The following is a 17,277-nucleotide window of genomic DNA, read 5'->3' as shown; positions in this document are numbered from 1 at the left end:
TATAGCCTCACTGTCTTTAAATAACTGTTACCTAAGTCGAGAAAAATTCGCTTTTTCAAACCGGAAGGTTATTCAATCGTAACCTGTCTCCTTCCGGAGTTGTCCGCCACCAACGTCCGGCAATTTTATAGATCTATAAATTACCAGCAGGATACCAGCTGACATTTAAATTCTCATTTCAGCCAGGCGTGGTTAACTAATGCTTACAAAATGGGGATAAACTGCTGACTTTAATTAATTCTCACTGATACGGGCTGCGGGTTAAACCGTATCGAAGGTACCGTTGTTTACAGCTTTGCAGTCCTCGTTAAATATCCAACGAACATCGGTCTGATTGGGCATTTACGTGACAAGGGACCATGTCCGACAATGAATTAGCAATGGCAGGAATCCCAAGTCGCGGATAATTTCCAGCATTGGTTGTAGGTAATTGAGTGACAGGCTGAATGTGTAATGCAAATGCGTCGTAGGACGGAATCCTTAGGAAGGTTTTGCGGATCAATGTAATCCGACGTGACGCCTGTACGTATCGTATTATATACACCTACTTCTCAGATTAACCCAGATTTCTCATTCCGAGATTGGGGCGTTGGAATTTCGTCCGGTATTTCCCGCACATGAATATCCAAGAACCTAATTCAAACTTCGTTGGAAGGACTCGACTCCGGTTTGCTTTCCATATACCGAGTCAAATTGACACAGGCAAACTCCTCGCTGCCGTCGAGTTTCTCTGTCGCCTTCTATGCGGCCGAGATTTGACTTGTGCCAAATTGTGTCGGCGAGTGGAAATCCGAAAGTACACACGGCTATCAATGTGCCGGCTCGTGAGTGAGTTTGAATGCCAAGGCTCCCGAAACAACTCCGATTTGGTATTTGATATTAAACAAGAAATCGTGCGAATACGCCTAGCTTTGGCGTAATTGGAGTTTTATGCGCTGTCGTTATTATAATACATATATTGTTAAGGATGTTTAAAAAAAAAAAAAACAATTTGCGATTTTCCATCGTGACACCCCCAAAAGAGTTTGTTTAAGTCTAAAGAAAGATTCTGTAAAAAGATCGCGCTCATTCGATTTTTCACTTTTTTCACATTTTTTTGAATTAGTGAAGAAACACGTTGTGGCATTTCAATTATTACATCTCTCCTGACATTTATATTTCACCTAAAGATCATGATCCATAATACAACGATATATCATCCGGGAATCTAAGGTTCGCAATAAATTTCAACTATTTTATGAGATTGAATTAATAACGAAAAGATCTTTAGATATACTTTTCAAACATTAACCGGAGACTTGATGTTAAGCAATAAAAAAATTTTTATTCACAATTCGTCATAAATATAAAAAAAAATGTATAAAAGTGAAAAATCAAGTGAGCGTGATCTTCCACGTAACGTGGAACGCTAATGTTTTTTGTAACTTAAACAAACTTTTTAGGGGGTGCAATGGTGGAAAATCGCAAGTTATTTTTTTCTCAAACATTCTAATATATCTATACATATATATACCTCTCATCTGCTCTGCAACTTGCCAAAGTATTCCGAGGACGAAAGACGGCGTAGAATTTGCAGGGCGGTTTACCTCACCCTAACATTATATACGACAGTCAATTTGACTCCCTTTGTGATGGAAGGAATATTGGTGGAACAAGCTGTGCAATTTTCAGCCTCTACCGCACAATGTAATTTACCACGTTCGAGTTCCCGCAGCGGAATCGTTCGCTCAATAACAAACGTGCGTGAAGTCGTCTCTTCGAAAATTATTTACTTGCTCAAACGCATAACATCGATTTTTCTTTCCTATCTTCTCTCGTTTCCTCACTGGCTGACAATAATTATTCTTCTTCCCAGGGGTGGAAATTTAGGAGTGGTAATTTCAGTACGGATCAATAAATTCTGCGGAAATTTAAACGCTGTAACTGATTTTCAAAAAATGACGATTTAAATATAGGAAAAAGACGAATAAATTACAAATAATACAATGTAATTTTAAATGCACACTGATTTTCCACTTGAATTTTCAATAAAGTTACACGTAATGCTGGTATACATAAGATAAACGTAATTACCTTTATACGTTGAATGAGAGCCTTTGATCCATCCCTTGGAATATAAGAAGGTTTCTTTGAGCGGTATGAATAAATCTGGTGTAGCTACGAAATGAGAGAAAAATACGTGTCATTATACATGTTTAAAATTGTATTTACATCTGAATTTATAACGAACACGAAATATAGTACAAAGTATACAGTATTTTAGATTACAGAAGGCACTCAACCTTTAAACCTAATATTATTAGTTTTTATTATAATTGTAATGTAATAATAATAATGGAAAAATCCTTCATACAAAAGTGAAATAATATCTATTTTTTTTTAATATATAATACATGTAATATATATATATGTGTGTGTGTATGTGTGTGTGTGTACATGTAATATTAATAATATATTAATTTATCTGTATAATAATTGCATGTGTGAATTAATGAATGAGGGAATGAGCATTTCGGCGGGCTAATAGAATTACGGAGAAGCTACAACGGCTGTAGAATTTTAGTATACATAAAGTATGTGTGTATGAAGTAGAGTTAAGAACGTGTGAAAATTCTCACTTTTACCAATAATTGATGAAAATAGTTCGGACCCGGACAATATTAGCTATTAGATATTGAAAAGAATCGCGAGGATTCTAAGAGTGAAATAGAATAATCTAAATGCAAGAAGCAGTTTCTAATCAGCTGATGGCGATTGTAACATTTAATACAACAAATGTAACACTATTGATTGCAAATATGATTGGCGATGGAAAAAACGTTGAGAAAATATTATACGAATTGGGAAAGATACGAATCGAAAATACGATTGCTGATATAAGCGCGAAAGCTAACTGATGATTGTCATTGGTAAAAATGTCGTGAAAACCTAGAGGGAACGGTGCAAGAATCGATCGGCGTTCGAATAGTTGGCGAGTTGATTTTTTTGTAAACCGAGTGGTAATTACAAACGATTCTTACGTGCATTAAAATTGAGTTGCAAACATTGCAAGCGGTCGCTCGATACTTTCACAAGTCTGCAGACTCGATATTTAATGGATCAACATATCAGAAAAGGAAATGAAATCCAGGTTTAAGACGTATAAATACTATATTCGTATCGTTTCCGCAAACGAGTTTAATGAAATATCTTATCGCGAATAAACGGTACGAAATGCTATTATATTCTAGACCCTGCAACTGGTCGTATAATAAGTAGGATTATAACAATGAGCAAAACACTTTTAGACTTTAGGATTTATAGAGTAACAATAAAGATTACCGTGCGGAGGAAGTGTGAAAAATTCGAGCAAAATTGAACGGTGCAATGATTGTTTGTGTGACGTTTTACAGTTATTTTTCATTTAGTTTTTTCTTTTTTCTTCTTTTTCATTTTGTTTTTTTTTTTTTTTTTCTTCTCCATCTTTCAACAATGACAATTCGTGGAATGCGTTTACCTATCTTTGGAAATTTCACGCCAAGTGACGAATCGCTTTGTCACGTGAGTCAGAAAAGTAAATGTCAAAAGAGAAACGAAAATACAAATTTCGACGATATTTTGAATCGGCCAACATTGTACCACCGGTTCTTAGCTTTATTTCACAAAGCGAACGTACTTTTGTGACTTTTCAGACGTCATAGATTCAATTTAAAATAAACCGATTTTTTGCTTCTCGTGTAAGTAATTTTTCATCAACTCGACGGATCAAACTTATACAGTCATATGTGTAATTATAGTACCAGTGGAATTGCAACGTCTGCGTACAGTTTTACATAGAATATTGAATAGATACTATCATTTTATGTATTCATATATACATACATATATACCTAGATAGACATTTTATGCATATATGTATATTTATACATATATGTGTACATTTTTCATTCCTTTCTAAAATTTAAATAATTATTATCATGCCGCGATAGCTATAGCTTATTTTAGAACAACGATCTAGTTTGTGAACACTCATTCCTCGGAGATATTATAACTCTTTTAACTTTTATATATATATATATATATATATATGTATAAGTATATCATATATATTATTTAGATTTATACCTTTTGACTCTATATATATATATAAATTATATTCCTTGATAAAAACTGTATTATTATTGTTGTTGTTGTTATGATTATTATTACAATATTTATTATTATTATTGTAGATGCGATTAATAATTATAATTGTGGTTGTTGTTGTTGTTGTTGTTATTATTATTATTATTATTATTACTTATTCATTTATCTATATTCGTCATTATTATGTATGGTTTAAATAGTTACGGTCTCGTAGTAATATATATTTATCATGTAATATATATTACATATATATATGTAATATTAATAATAATTATATTATACCTTGGCACAGCATATGAAAAATAACTATTGTATGAATTATTATTATTATTATTATTATTATTATTATTTTTCTCACCTTTCTCTGTTAATCTTCTTTTTTTTCCTTCTTTTCTCTTTAGCATAGGCAAAATTGTATTTTATTGAAACTTTTTGAGCACAGTTATTATTATTATTATTATTATTATTGTTGTTGTTACTATTAATTTCTCTCCCTCTATGTTACACAATACTCTTCGCTCTCTTTTTATCCTCATCATTTACCTATAGTATATACGTACAATGTAATATAATAATTATGTATTGTACGTTATTTGAAAACCGCTGTTGAAAATTAAACTTCACTTTATACTTACGTCCGACTCGTCGCCTAACACGTTGTTTAATATAACTATAACTTGACGGGAGTCTTTTTCTATTTGTTATAATATTATATACGTACATGAATATTTTATATATATATACCATTATACCTATGTGTTATACACGTATGTATGAACCAACTATAATGTCAGACAAATTACCAAATCTTTTTATCATTTGTCCTAGCGTAAAAACCTTCCGTGTACCCCTAAACTTATATTATACCTATACGTACTATATTATATATTTCTCCTTTTTTTAAACTTCTCTTCGGTCTTTATTCAGTTTATTTCTCAAGGCAGTCGACCCAGTTTCGCCTTTTCTCCCATTGTCAATCATTGTTATTATTATGATTACTATTATTATTATTATCATTATTATTATTGTTAACTTTATCCCTTCCCTTTTGTCAGCTACGCTTTTATCCCGCACACCGTTCGTAAAGAAACACAATTTTTCATCTCCTCCGACTTTACACCTTAAACCTACACCCTGATTATCTCATACAAACACTGCATTATTGTTAAACATTATTTTTAATTTTAATCTTTTTTACCGTTTTTGTCTTTTCCCTACTTATTTTTATCAATCCTATACAGCGAAAAACTGACACTGCACTGCACATGACGTGTATTATCGTCCATCTGCGATTATTATACAGGGCTGATAAAAATCAGGTGAACAAACCGTAACGTAGGTACGCAGATATTGTGCCTGTATCGTTATTTCGCCGGGTTACAGACGAGAGACGGAATTTTATTTCAGCCCAAAGTCATCGGGGTTGAGCAGCTTGATTAACATCCGCATGTGTACTCAAACGGATCAAGTAAACCGAATTACTTAGGGTCCGGAGAATATCTTCGTCACATTTTTGGTTTCGAGTTTACAGCTGGTGGTCTACGGCTTTAATGTCTCAACATATCCTGTTATTCGTTTCAAGAATTCCGAGCCCCTTTACGGTCCGAAGCCAATTGCAGTCCCGTGGAAAATACTGCGAAAAAATAATACGAAATCGTCGACGATGACCGATGCATTTCTATGGATTACAGATTTCTTTTTAAACCGTCAACGAGTCTTCGATACTCTCTTGAAATTTTTCCGCTGTCCAGTGTCGTATGGTGCGGAAGACAAGGATCGTCCAAGAGTCGATAGAGATGAAGGGGGTGAAAAATCATCCTCTGCAAAGTGGAATCGAAAGGGAAAAGGCTGAAGGCTGTCGACCGGGTAAAAGCCACTTATACCTATATCGAGCTCTCGATATGAGTAGAATTTATCGATTCTCGGATAGTCGGTGAGACGGGAAAGAAATTCGGTTGTTCCTTACGGCGAAGATCCTTCTTTTATTTACCGGGCGCCGCTCGAGTTTCATGTTACACTCGTTTCACCCTCTCTTGTCGTCGAACTCGTCACGTTTCCGCGTTCCGGGGGATCCCCTTCGCTTGAGTTTTGTATCCTATTTCCTTGTTCGCTTTTCCTTTTTCACATTCATGAAAATATTACCGCGAGGTTCGGCAGATTTTTTCGGGACGGTTGATCCGTTACATTCGGACATATTTCTCACCGTTGTACAATATTTAACGTAATCATTGCCGCTCACATCCGCGTCCGCAGCTATATTACTATGATGATTGCCTCGCGACAGACCCGATTTTCGATTTATTAATTTACAGCTCCGTCTTATAGAGTCACGTGGCCGGCGCCATTGATGTTGGTGGTGTGGCCGAACGCCATAACGAATTCGCTGATTCTGTGATCGTTGTTATCTGCACATGTATAATAGTGATATTCGATTAAAGATCGTCGGCAGTGTTGCACGATTGAAATTTCGAAAATCTCACACCGTCGCAATAGGGACAAATCAGGCAGTTCTGAGACCATTTTTTATCAGTACGGAATCTCTGACTTCTTTTTTCAATTTTTGTCAAACCTTTGGATAGGAAAATATTACCAGAATATGCACTTTGAACTAACTTCTCTAACGATTGTCCCGTATTTTCTGAAAAATCATTTTCCCAATAAAAGAAAAGCAAAAAAAAAAAAAAAAAAATAAAAAAATAAATACACATTCGTATAAAATAACCTGTAATTTTCAAGCAGATTACAGATTTTTTAGAGCATTGAGTGCTCTACGCGGTAAAAAATATGATGTGAAATAACATGGGCGGAACAGCGTAATAAATAGTCTCTATTGTTCAGGCAGTGTACTTCTCTCAATATTCCGTGGAAACTCTGTAGTTTTGAAATTCAAATATTTCACCATTGATTTTTCTGTCTTATAACACATTACACGTTAAAGAAATTGTCTATTCATTTCGAGCCCGTTGAAATAGACATGTCCAGATGTAGAGATGAATTGATGCAAAGTATACGAGCAGACAGTAATTTTTTTCCATAATCGACGGTCTACATATTTCAATTCTCAATATTTGAATCGCGTCACTTTTTTCAGTATTTCAGCGTTTGAGGATAAATCGGTTTGTATAAAAAGTTAAGAAAAATAGACAAGGTAAAAACTATTTCAAATATTTTGTAATTTTATACATGTGACAATGATAGTGAATACGAATAAAAAAAACATTCTTACCATGTGATAGAATTGAATCTGAGTAAATTTAAAATATACAAGCTAAAACATCAAGAAATTGTGAGAAGGTTTTTAACATTATTTAATGTTCGACTACATTGAATTCCGGTGTTTTTGATTCGATTTTTACGTTTTTGGACTCATTTCACATGCTAACGAGATTTAAACAATTTAGCCGAAAAACATTTCACAAAACATTTACTCCGACAAACCTATTTTAACCCAATCGAAGCTGACCGTTTTTTAATATTTTATCAAGCCGCTTCTTGGAGAACAGAAATTCTCTTAATAGCCTTGAAATCGGAATAAAGTAGAAAAAAAAATAAAAAATAAATAAATAAAGAAAAGACACCGGAGTTTCACAATTCCGTACATTCGGATTACAGCAAATCTTTTCTCGAACGGTTTTATATCTTAGCAATTGCGTTCTTCGAATTGCCTTGGATTCATCTCTGTTACAGAGTAGAGTTTCCGTCTCATACAGTATTCACCATAATAATTAGTTCGACTAAAATGACCGGAGATTTTTCTAACGGTTTCGTCCTCTTCTCCCAATTTTCGATCTAGATCGATTCGTCCTTAAAAAAATATGATTGAAATTTAGGGATGGGCGACACTTTCAGATTAATCAAAAACACCGACATTATCTTCCAATTAATTGATTATTTTCTGCCGACATTTTTACTATTCGATTAATCGATGATCGATTCTTTTTTCTCAACGTCGGATATTTTTTTTTTTTCTGTTACCGATGATTCACTAATGGGGGGAAAAAAAAAAATGAATCTACAGAATGATCAGAAACCTTTTCTCGCAAGTATGTAAAATTTGTCGTTTTTCTCGCCGACTTTTGTTTTTTTTGAACATCATCGATTCGTGCGATTGACTTTTTTATTTTCTCAACGTTCGCCCGTCCCTAATTGAAACTCGACGGGGTTTCGATCCGAGCGGACAAAGCCTGACCGCGTTTTCGGGTTATCTAGAGGATGGGCGCGTACCTTGTTCTCACGACCGATAAGAGGAGTTTCCGCCGTGGTCTCGTCGACGCCCCTGGTCAGATAGGGATGAGGTGGCGGAATGTAAACAGACTTCCCGGTCGCAACCTGTGCGTAAATCGTCGGATCCTGGGGCTGCTGGCGACGCGTCAATGTGGACATAGGCAGAAGCTGAGGACGCTGAACACCCGCGACAGGAACCGGCTGGTAGCAATTTGGGGGAACCCGTCTGCCGCCCCTCTGGAGCGACAACTCGGCGTAGGTGAGCTCGATACTCTGCGGCATCAAGGGCGTCGAAGCGTTCGTTAGGCATTTTTTAACATCTTTCTGCCGCACCCGAGCTGGGGATGCGCCGGTAATATCACGGTAACAACTTACGTTGTTCCCATTAGGGCCGAAGGACGACTGATCCTGAAGCTGGCGAGACTGCGGCAGGATAAAACGGGGCGACGCGCCCTTGCAGAGCTCGGCGTACGAGTTTTCTGACCGGAAACAGAGGTAACGAGGGTTTAAAACAAGGTTCGTGCGTTTAGAGAGAAACAACGATATAAATTGTCGATAAGAATATCATTTGGACTCATAGAGAGGATTATTTTTTCCTTTTTTTTTTTTTTCTGTCTCTCTTCCTGCATCTCAATGATTTGTACAACATGACGAAAAAAGCGGAGTATCTATTTGCTATCTAGCGTATCTACATGCAAAAAAAAATGTGTCGTAGATTTTACATCTCTTTTGTGGCGAACGTGCGGACAGCACTTCTCCTGGAGTCAAATCTACATCGATTGTGTGTAAATCTACCTGAGCGTATCGTTAACTCTTGCTATTGGTTTCGAAACTCTTACTATCGGATTTGTAAATCTTGCCACAAATGATGTAGATTCAACTCGAAAATAGTGCTGTCCATATATTCACCACAGGGGATGTAGAGTATACAATATTTTACTTTCCATGACGGGAAGCGTATTATTGATCGAATAAGTGCACGGATATCACTGGCAGAAAAATTGAACCAAGCGTAATGTCCATTTTGTGTTTAACTTAATTTTACATTTCTGTTAATGAATATGATACAAATTATTGTAATTTTGACGTTTAAATTGTCATATCATCGTATTAATTTGTACTTTGTAATTTTTTTTTTTCACTTCGTAGTACATTGAAAATTGGTTAAATCGAGCCAAAAAAAAATTTAGTGGAACTGCTGGAACATTTTTTTTTCAAACCTTGTATCAATCCGCACGTAAAAATTGAAAACGTGTATAAATTTCCGGAGGATGTGTACGTGTGTACGTACATATACTTTATAGACACAGAGGCATGGAACAGGGTAATATTTTTCTGTCACACCGCATAACCGGCAGGTACCTTACACACGCAAACGCAGACCGGAAACTTATACGCGTCCATCCATAGATCAGCGACCTCGTAGATTTTTCACCCCGCGTTACGGTATCGGGGTGCAAATATACACATACAAGGAGGGTAAACCGCTTTCAACGAGCATTATATTCCAAGTACCAATTTGCAATTAATTAGCCTTTATCTGTAAGAGCGTTTGCGCATAATACTGCCAGGTATAGGTATAGGACTGCAGGCGGCGACCCTCCCCATGGATATACGGGGTCGGTGCCTCCATGGTATATCATCGTTAGGGTCCTAAGCCGCGATACTCTCTGAAATTAAATCGATTCCTCGGATCCGAGGCGCGGAATTCCGCAATGACTCGAATCGTAGTAAAGCGGCAGACAAATCCCAACTCTCGTAGGTCCGACTTACCGTTGGCGTGGGGTATGATGTCGGGGTTCTTCTCGAAGCTCTCTATGCTGTCCGCGTTGGCCGGCAGGCTCGACGTCTTCTCGTTCGGGGCGGCAAGGTTCGCCATCCCTCCGTCGTCGTGCGAGTCCTTGTCGTCCTGGGGGCGGGGGCGGTACCGCAAACGGACGGCAAGGACTATCACGAAGATGACCAGGAGCAGACCGGCAGCTGCGCCAACGACGGCACCCAGCAGCGGACCCGACAGAGACAGCATCACGGGCGTCAGAGCTGTCGACGTAAACTTTCGCTTTAATATTCCACCCCGGGACTCCCGGCAATCCCTTGCCCACTTAACAAACAATCCGAGTACACCGGTGCTCTCTATTTCGACCCCCGCTGCGGAGGAGGATCGTTATATATATGATGTAATGGGAACGAGACGCTCAATCTTATCGCGGAACGGATCTCCCCGGCTTTTATCAAGCCCAGGTATTGCGGTATTATTCCAGTCGGCCAATGATTATGCTTCGTGGTTTGCGCGAGTCGAGATGAGATATGCGGGATGTTGGATCAACGAGTTCGAGTTGGCCGAATTTCTTCCGGTGTACCGTCACAGCTCTCGTCCAGCGAAATTTTTCGTTCTTTCATGCTGTTTTCCGGTTTCTCGACAAAGTGACGCGATTTTTTGTTAATTAATTGATAATTCCAAATGACGGTTCGTTGAACACCCGAAACGTTGATGTAACCGGCAGGTTTTAGGCTGAGGGAGTTGAGATTAAGCGATATTTACTCGACATTCGATTTTGAACTATAATCGAAAGGAATCTACTATACCAGAAGCTTTAAAGTAATAGTCTGATTTTATTCTTTGGTACGAATACTTCGTCGGTAACTCCCAAAACATCTTTTCGTAACTTGTACTCAAATTGTACGAGAATTCTGAGAATAAAAATTAATTATCCTTGAAATCGGAGGGTTGATTGAATTTTCACAACTTCCCAAAAGCTAAACTCGGAATGCGCAGCGTGTAAATTACCACCTCGACAAGTGTACCTACTTTCGGCCCGCGAGTATAAACGCGCACTCAATCGATCGTCACTAGCAAGTGTAATTGAATGGGTATTGTTTGATTTGGTGTGAAAGGAACAAGTAAAAAGTAAAAAATCGAACAAAAATAGCTGAACGTGGATAAATATCAACTAAAAACGATCGAACTTACGAAGGGCTTGCAACAGAGTTAATTTGCACCCGAGGCTACAGGGTGCCGTCTATACACAGTCCGGATTGTGTAAGCTTGCTGAAACACTTTGACGTGACGTCGTGGAGAGTCTCGAAGCAATTAGCTAATTGTGACGTTGGACGTTTCATAATTACGAAGCCTCGTAGCGATCCTCGCGCTTATACATATATATGAACCAATCGCTGATAACTAGCCGAGTAATTAACTCGGTAATTGAAAAGAGTCGGTGCTGAGCTGGGTCGGCTGGCTTCAACCCTTTCAGTCGGGCATTTTTCAACTTCAACTGAATTTCGTTACTCGGGGATTTTTGGAGCGGCTGATCACGAATCTGAAGTCAGAGTTTGATGATTTCTAAATTAAAAATCGCGGATCCAACATGGCGGATGTAAAATCGAAAAAACTATCAAAATTCGATGATTCTCGCTGAAACTCGTTACTCGGAAGTTTTCGGGGCTGCACGAAGTAACAGGGATGGTTCGAATTTGTAAGTAAACTGCGATAAGGCTAGGACATGGAAATTTTCGAGGTAGAACGCCGAGCATCCCACTGTGACTGAAAGGGTTAAAACCCGCGTCTTTTTCACGCTGCAGGCTTCAGCGATCTCCGGGACATTGCACCTGCGTGCATGCCGCTTTTGATGCATAATATGCTTATGCAGGTATATGGGTACACGTATGCACGTAAAATACGTTGGTACAGCGGAAACTCGTCGCTCTTCAAAGTTGAGTCGTCGAATTATCCAAGCATTGTTCTCACAGAGGTTTCTTTGACCCGGCCTACGTCTATGCTGGTCATTGTCAAAGGAACAATGCCCACCCTTGTTCCTTACTACCGAATCAGCGTGAGTCGAGGTACTGTCCTACGGTGGGAAGACGAAATCCTCCGCACGGGAACCTTTTAGGTGAGCTAGACTCAAGCAGCCTCGCTACACACCGAGTGCAAGGAAGCTTTCAGAAGCTGGAAGCTCTAACGAACCACGAAACTAACGATGCTCGTTTTGGGTTTTTATCTGGTATCATATATGTAATTGGCAAGAGGGTGCGGACTGCGTTGCTGGAATACGAACGCGTGGAATTTGGCCGCGACAAAAATTGAGATGCTTGCGGATTGCGTGATCGCAAATTAGATACGATTGCCGCTGATAAGGGCGAGCTGTGGTTAACCCTTACACTGCACACCGAGGTCAAAAGGACTCCACGGCATCTTCACCGTAAATTTCATATGAAAAGCATCAAGAGTAGTCTGATTTGATCAAAGATAAATAATGAATTATCGTGAAAATCGGTAATTCATTCTTTGTCCAAAAATTCAACCTCACTCGCGCAAATAAATACTTTTCTTTCATCGCACGGTATCTTAAAATTTTTTTCACCTCAAAATATGAAAAATTCTACTCTGTGAATGATCTATTTTCCGGTATTTTGTTGGTTTAGGAATTTTTTTTACCACATTCAACATTTATTCATTTTTATATTTGCAGAAGGCGTGCAGTGTTAGGTCACTCAAAAATTTGTAAAAATGTTGCATTAATCGTGAAAGATTGACGATGAGATGATTTTGGTACTTACAGGCGTGTTCAAAATTCAAGACTCAACAATCTTTCGGATATAACTCGGCTGTAACACGGTGTAAAGAGACGTGCAAACTCAGGGTGCTGCTGCATAATACATTTTCATCTTTTATGCAGCGACAACTTTTCGCGGGTGGTAAAAGTCAAAAAGTAAAAAATTTAGTTTACTTTACATTTTTTTGGAGTATATATTTTTAGCCTTATATACCGAAGTCATGAATACACGGGTGCTTCGCTTGCATACTTTTTTGTTTTAGTCAACACTGAATTTTTGTTCCACATTATATTGAAAACTGCGATATTTGACAACGATCGTACGATCAGTTTTTATGAGTATTTTGAGGCTTCGCTGTCCGAGAATAAAATGCGATGCAATGAAATTCCTCCAATTTGTTTGAAAAGTTCTCGGGATGACAGAGATTTTTCAATATCTAATCTCACTCGTCAAACTTGTTTTCTTGTCAGCTTTCTAATTGTCCGTCGCAACGACGGCGTGAAATCGTGAAGCGCGATTGTTCGAGATTATCAACAAGCACGTGACGAATGTGAACACATGTCAATTATATTGTATAATTTTTACTCATATCATTACATCTATAGAAGTTGAGGGGACCCAATGTACCAGTCAATTACCCTTACAAACGAGGACCAAAACTCTGATTCAGCCACGTTGCGATTATTCGTTGAAAAGCGCTGATAATGATTTATTATACAAGCTTAAACTCGATTCTTCGTTTATTTTACCGACTTGACTCGATGGTATGAAAAATTGCGATTTTCATTGAATAATTACATCACGTGTGACTGAATGGATCGAGAATTTTCCTACCTTGAGAAAATTGACTCGAGTACTGGTAGCTTCAATTTAAAACGTGTAACATCTACGTGTCAGTTGCATGCAGCTATAATGTTATACAAGTCTAAAAATTCCACTGATAGGATGAATAAATCGTGTAGTTATAATAAAAAGCGAAGCGCATAGTGAGCAGGCATAAAAAATCCCCCTTAAATAATAAAGTAAGCAAAAGAAAGAGGGTATAAATTGTATATGTATACTCGTACATATACGTGTACGGGTCGGGATGAAACATTCCCGATGCTTTCAAAACATCGGTTCAAAATTGCAGTTCTACTTCCCTTGAATATGATTTACTAAATTTTGTGTTCGTCTTTTTCTTTCCTCCAACTTTAACTCCCATATTGAAATTGAAAGACCGTGAAGCTCGGACAAAAAAAAAAAAAAAAACTTGACAGCAGGTCGATGTGCGAAATGTCGATTTACCGAATACGCGACGATATATATTTTGAGGAGCGCGAGTAACGAAGGAGTTGTAGAATTTGTCGCGTGGGGTGCAGGGTGAATAAAGATAGATCACACAGAGGGTTGTAAAAATTGCTTGAATGCACAGAGAAGAAGCACGCGACGTTGCCAGGGCAGCTGCGTAGACTGAACTCGCGATATCGGTTGAAATCTCAGATCATGTCAATGAGGCGGGGTTCAAGTTCCGGATTAAAAAAGTTCCGAAATCGCCTAATCCCGTATTGTTTCGTGGCGAAACTTCAAGCAATGAAATCAAACGTTTAAGAAACAACAGAGGTTCCGAATGGTCCGAAATCCGACTGGTCCTCAAAGTTCCAAAAATTCAAGTTTCTATGGAGTAAAATTCTGAAAATCCAAACATACTCACACGGTGTATTTTACTCAACGAGTGGTTGTGAAAAATCAGAAAGATCAGAATTGCCGTAGTAAAAGTATCGAAAATCCAAAACAAAGAAAAATGAAATTGGTGAAATTTGAACGGCACTGAAAATCTTTGATCATTCAGAATTTCAGATTTTTTAACTTTCCCTTTTCGGAACTTTGATCATCGGGTTTCGGACCATTCGGAACATTAACGTTTCGTTAAAGTTCGACTTCCTAACTTCAAAAGTTTCGCCGCGAAAGAATTCGGAATCCGTCGCTCGGGGAACTTTTCGAATTCGGAATTTCAACCCCGCCCGACGTCAATGTGATCCCTACCTGGGTATCGCTGGTGCTCCAGGGTCTCGCCCTCCTGGACGAAGTGCTGGCTGTGGAGAACGGTTGCGTCGCTGGTCGCGTGGGCCGTCATGATCCTTAGGGAGAGGACGAGGCCCAATTGGCTTCGTTCAGCCGGGAGATCCGTCACCTCGAGGATGCTGGGGGTCAGACTCGTCGCCGATGCCAGGAGTCGTCGCGAACCGGCGTCGAAGACCTGGAGGACGTACGTCGCCGTGTTCGGGTCGAAGTACTCGCTCTCTGCGCAGCTCACCCTCACCATCGTTCGACTCTCTTCCCGGATCGTGCAGTTCTCCGGAGACGGGGGACGCGTCAGCCGTTCACCTGCTGGTACGGGGATAATCTGCCCTGAACGTTCATCGTCTATAGGATCCCACCGTTGTCGGTGCCGCGGTTTCTTTTCTTTTTCTTTTTTTCTTTTCAAATTTTTACACTCTCCTTTCAGCCCGACTTTGCCGAGTAGATATCCGTCTGTTCCCTCGCCTCCGCACTTCGAGGCTTGCGCAAATTTTTCCACGCATTTTACATGGTTATCTATGTGTGCTATCTTTTTTGTTTCATATTTCTTTTATTTTTATGCCTTGGCAACGAATTTTCCAGTGTCAAATTTTTTTTTTGCTATTCTTCAGCGAAATATACGATTTATAGTATTATCGTTGTGCGCAAAAAATTGATTCAGGATTTACGAGGCCAGATCAATTGCGTCAAAAGTTAGGAAAAGCGGGAGATGAAACGTTCGAAAAGATATCCGCCAATTTTATTTGCGCCAGTAATGGTGAACACGGATTAAACAACGTCTCTATTGCCTTATAGAAACGACTCATTGAGTAAATTCGAATAATAAAAACTATGAGCGCGTCAAAAATTCGAGAAAAGTCTTTTAAAATTGAAACGTTTAAAATTATTAAACTCTACAAGTGTTTCTCATACGATTCTAATCTTTTTAGGCTTTGTCATTCGTGTTCACTTATCATTGGCGAAAAGAGAACTGTTCAAGTTTTTTAAAACGTTCATTTTTTTTTTGCTTCCTTTTCCTCTCCTATCTTTTAATTCCGACGGTAGTACTCATTAATCCTGAAGTGTTTACGGTAATCCTACGGTAAATTTTCCCTCAGTTAAAAGCATAAATGTCGACAAAAAAATATAGCTAAGCATCGAAAAGTCCCGAGTAATTCCATACACTTCGTTTATTTTCTATTTCTATAACATAAAAAGCTCGTTGATATGACGTCAGTGATCCTCGTTCACGCATAACCGTTGCGCTGTATGGTAAATTTTTAATTTTTTTTTTTCTCCTCTACATCCGGTTTAAAATTCCGCATCACGTATCCGCGTAACATATACGTTTCGGGGTAATGGAGTCAGGCTCCGGGCAGCCAGCTCGTCGGCACAGTTCCATGTACGTGAAAATGTTTACTTTGAATCGAATTTCAATACAGGTCTAATGATGTTTTTTTTTCTCTCCTCTTTTTTTCTCTCCTCTCCACCCTGACGTTATAAAAGCACGCAAAGATCGTGCAACCTTTCAACATTTACATTACGCATTACCGATCCGCGATATCGGGTCCGAGAAGAGTGAGGAATATGAAGAAAAAAAAAAAAAAAAAAAAAGGTGCCGAAAATTTTGCTCGAATAAGATTCCCTGAATTTTCTCATAAAAAAATTCAGAATTCCCTGACGTTTTCCCACGAAACTTAGCTAATGTTGGCCAGCTTTTATGACCAAAAGCATCAGAAGTTGCGCACATTGAATTTATAAATTTGTATCTAAAAAACACATAGCATTGCTTCGATTCACACAAACAATTAGAAATTGAACGAAGCATGGCTGAAGTTTGAAAACGATTTATAAGAAAAGTAAGTTTTTCCCTATCGTCCATCATGATTCCCTGACTTTTGTCATCTGCAAGCGAAAATTTCGCGACACGTGACGAGGCCGGAATTGCGTTTGTAATACGAATAAGCCTAACCGCATGCCAAAGCTCCAAGGTACGGTAGGTATACCTGGCACGTGATCAGATATCGCATGTTGTGCCGAAGCCCCGATGATGTATAACATAATATGAGAAAGTCCCGCTTTCACGGATGACCGACAAAAGGCCAACAAGTTATCGTGCAAGCTTCGCCTTGACCCCTGACCCCCGTTTCTCGCGACGAATTTCAAACGCTTATTCGCTTATTTGCACCCCCGTTTCCCGCTCGTTTATCGATTTCCGTCCGCATATCGTTGCATACGCAGGTCCGTGAATTTTCGGTGTGCGTGTGTGTGTGTGTGTGGATTTTAGTTCGTATTCCATCCCGGTCGAAATCTTTATATTCCGCACCCCCT

At 38.7% G+C, this 17,277-nt stretch overlaps 1 protein-coding gene across 7 annotated transcripts in view; it reads right to left on the bottom strand.

Moving 5' to 3' along the window:
* Positions 1 to 3,370: 3,370 nt before the first annotated feature.
* The window catches only part of LOC124221125 (nephrin), a 73,184-nt gene continuing 59,277 nt past the window's right edge, over positions 3,371 to 17,277 (bottom strand). For 4 of the 7 annotated variants that reach the window (XM_069133118.1, XM_069133116.1, XM_069133117.1 and 1 more), the window contains 5 exons: positions 14,932 to 15,276; positions 10,123 to 10,389; positions 8,725 to 8,828; positions 8,350 to 8,622; positions 3,371 to 6,530 (listed from right to left, as the gene is read on the bottom strand). In XM_069133118.1, coding sequence (XP_068989219.1) covers positions 6,453 to 6,530; positions 8,350 to 8,622; positions 8,725 to 8,828; positions 10,123 to 10,389; positions 14,932 to 15,276 — 1,067 coding nt within the window. In that variant the 3' untranslated portion in view covers positions 3,371 to 6,452. The remainder of the gene's footprint in view (positions 6,531 to 8,349; positions 8,623 to 8,724; positions 8,829 to 10,122; positions 10,390 to 14,931; positions 15,277 to 17,277) is intronic. The other 3 variants (XM_046631291.2, XM_069133120.1, XM_069133127.1) reach the window with 2 other exon arrangements.

This window comes from Neodiprion pinetum, chromosome 1 (assembly GCF_021155775.2).
Source record: "Neodiprion pinetum isolate iyNeoPine1 chromosome 1, iyNeoPine1.2, whole genome shotgun sequence".
Lineage (NCBI taxonomy): Eukaryota > Metazoa > Arthropoda > Insecta > Hymenoptera > Diprionidae > Neodiprion > Neodiprion pinetum.
Note: the sequence above shows the minus strand (reverse complement) of the source record. Positions and strands in the feature narration are given on the sequence as shown.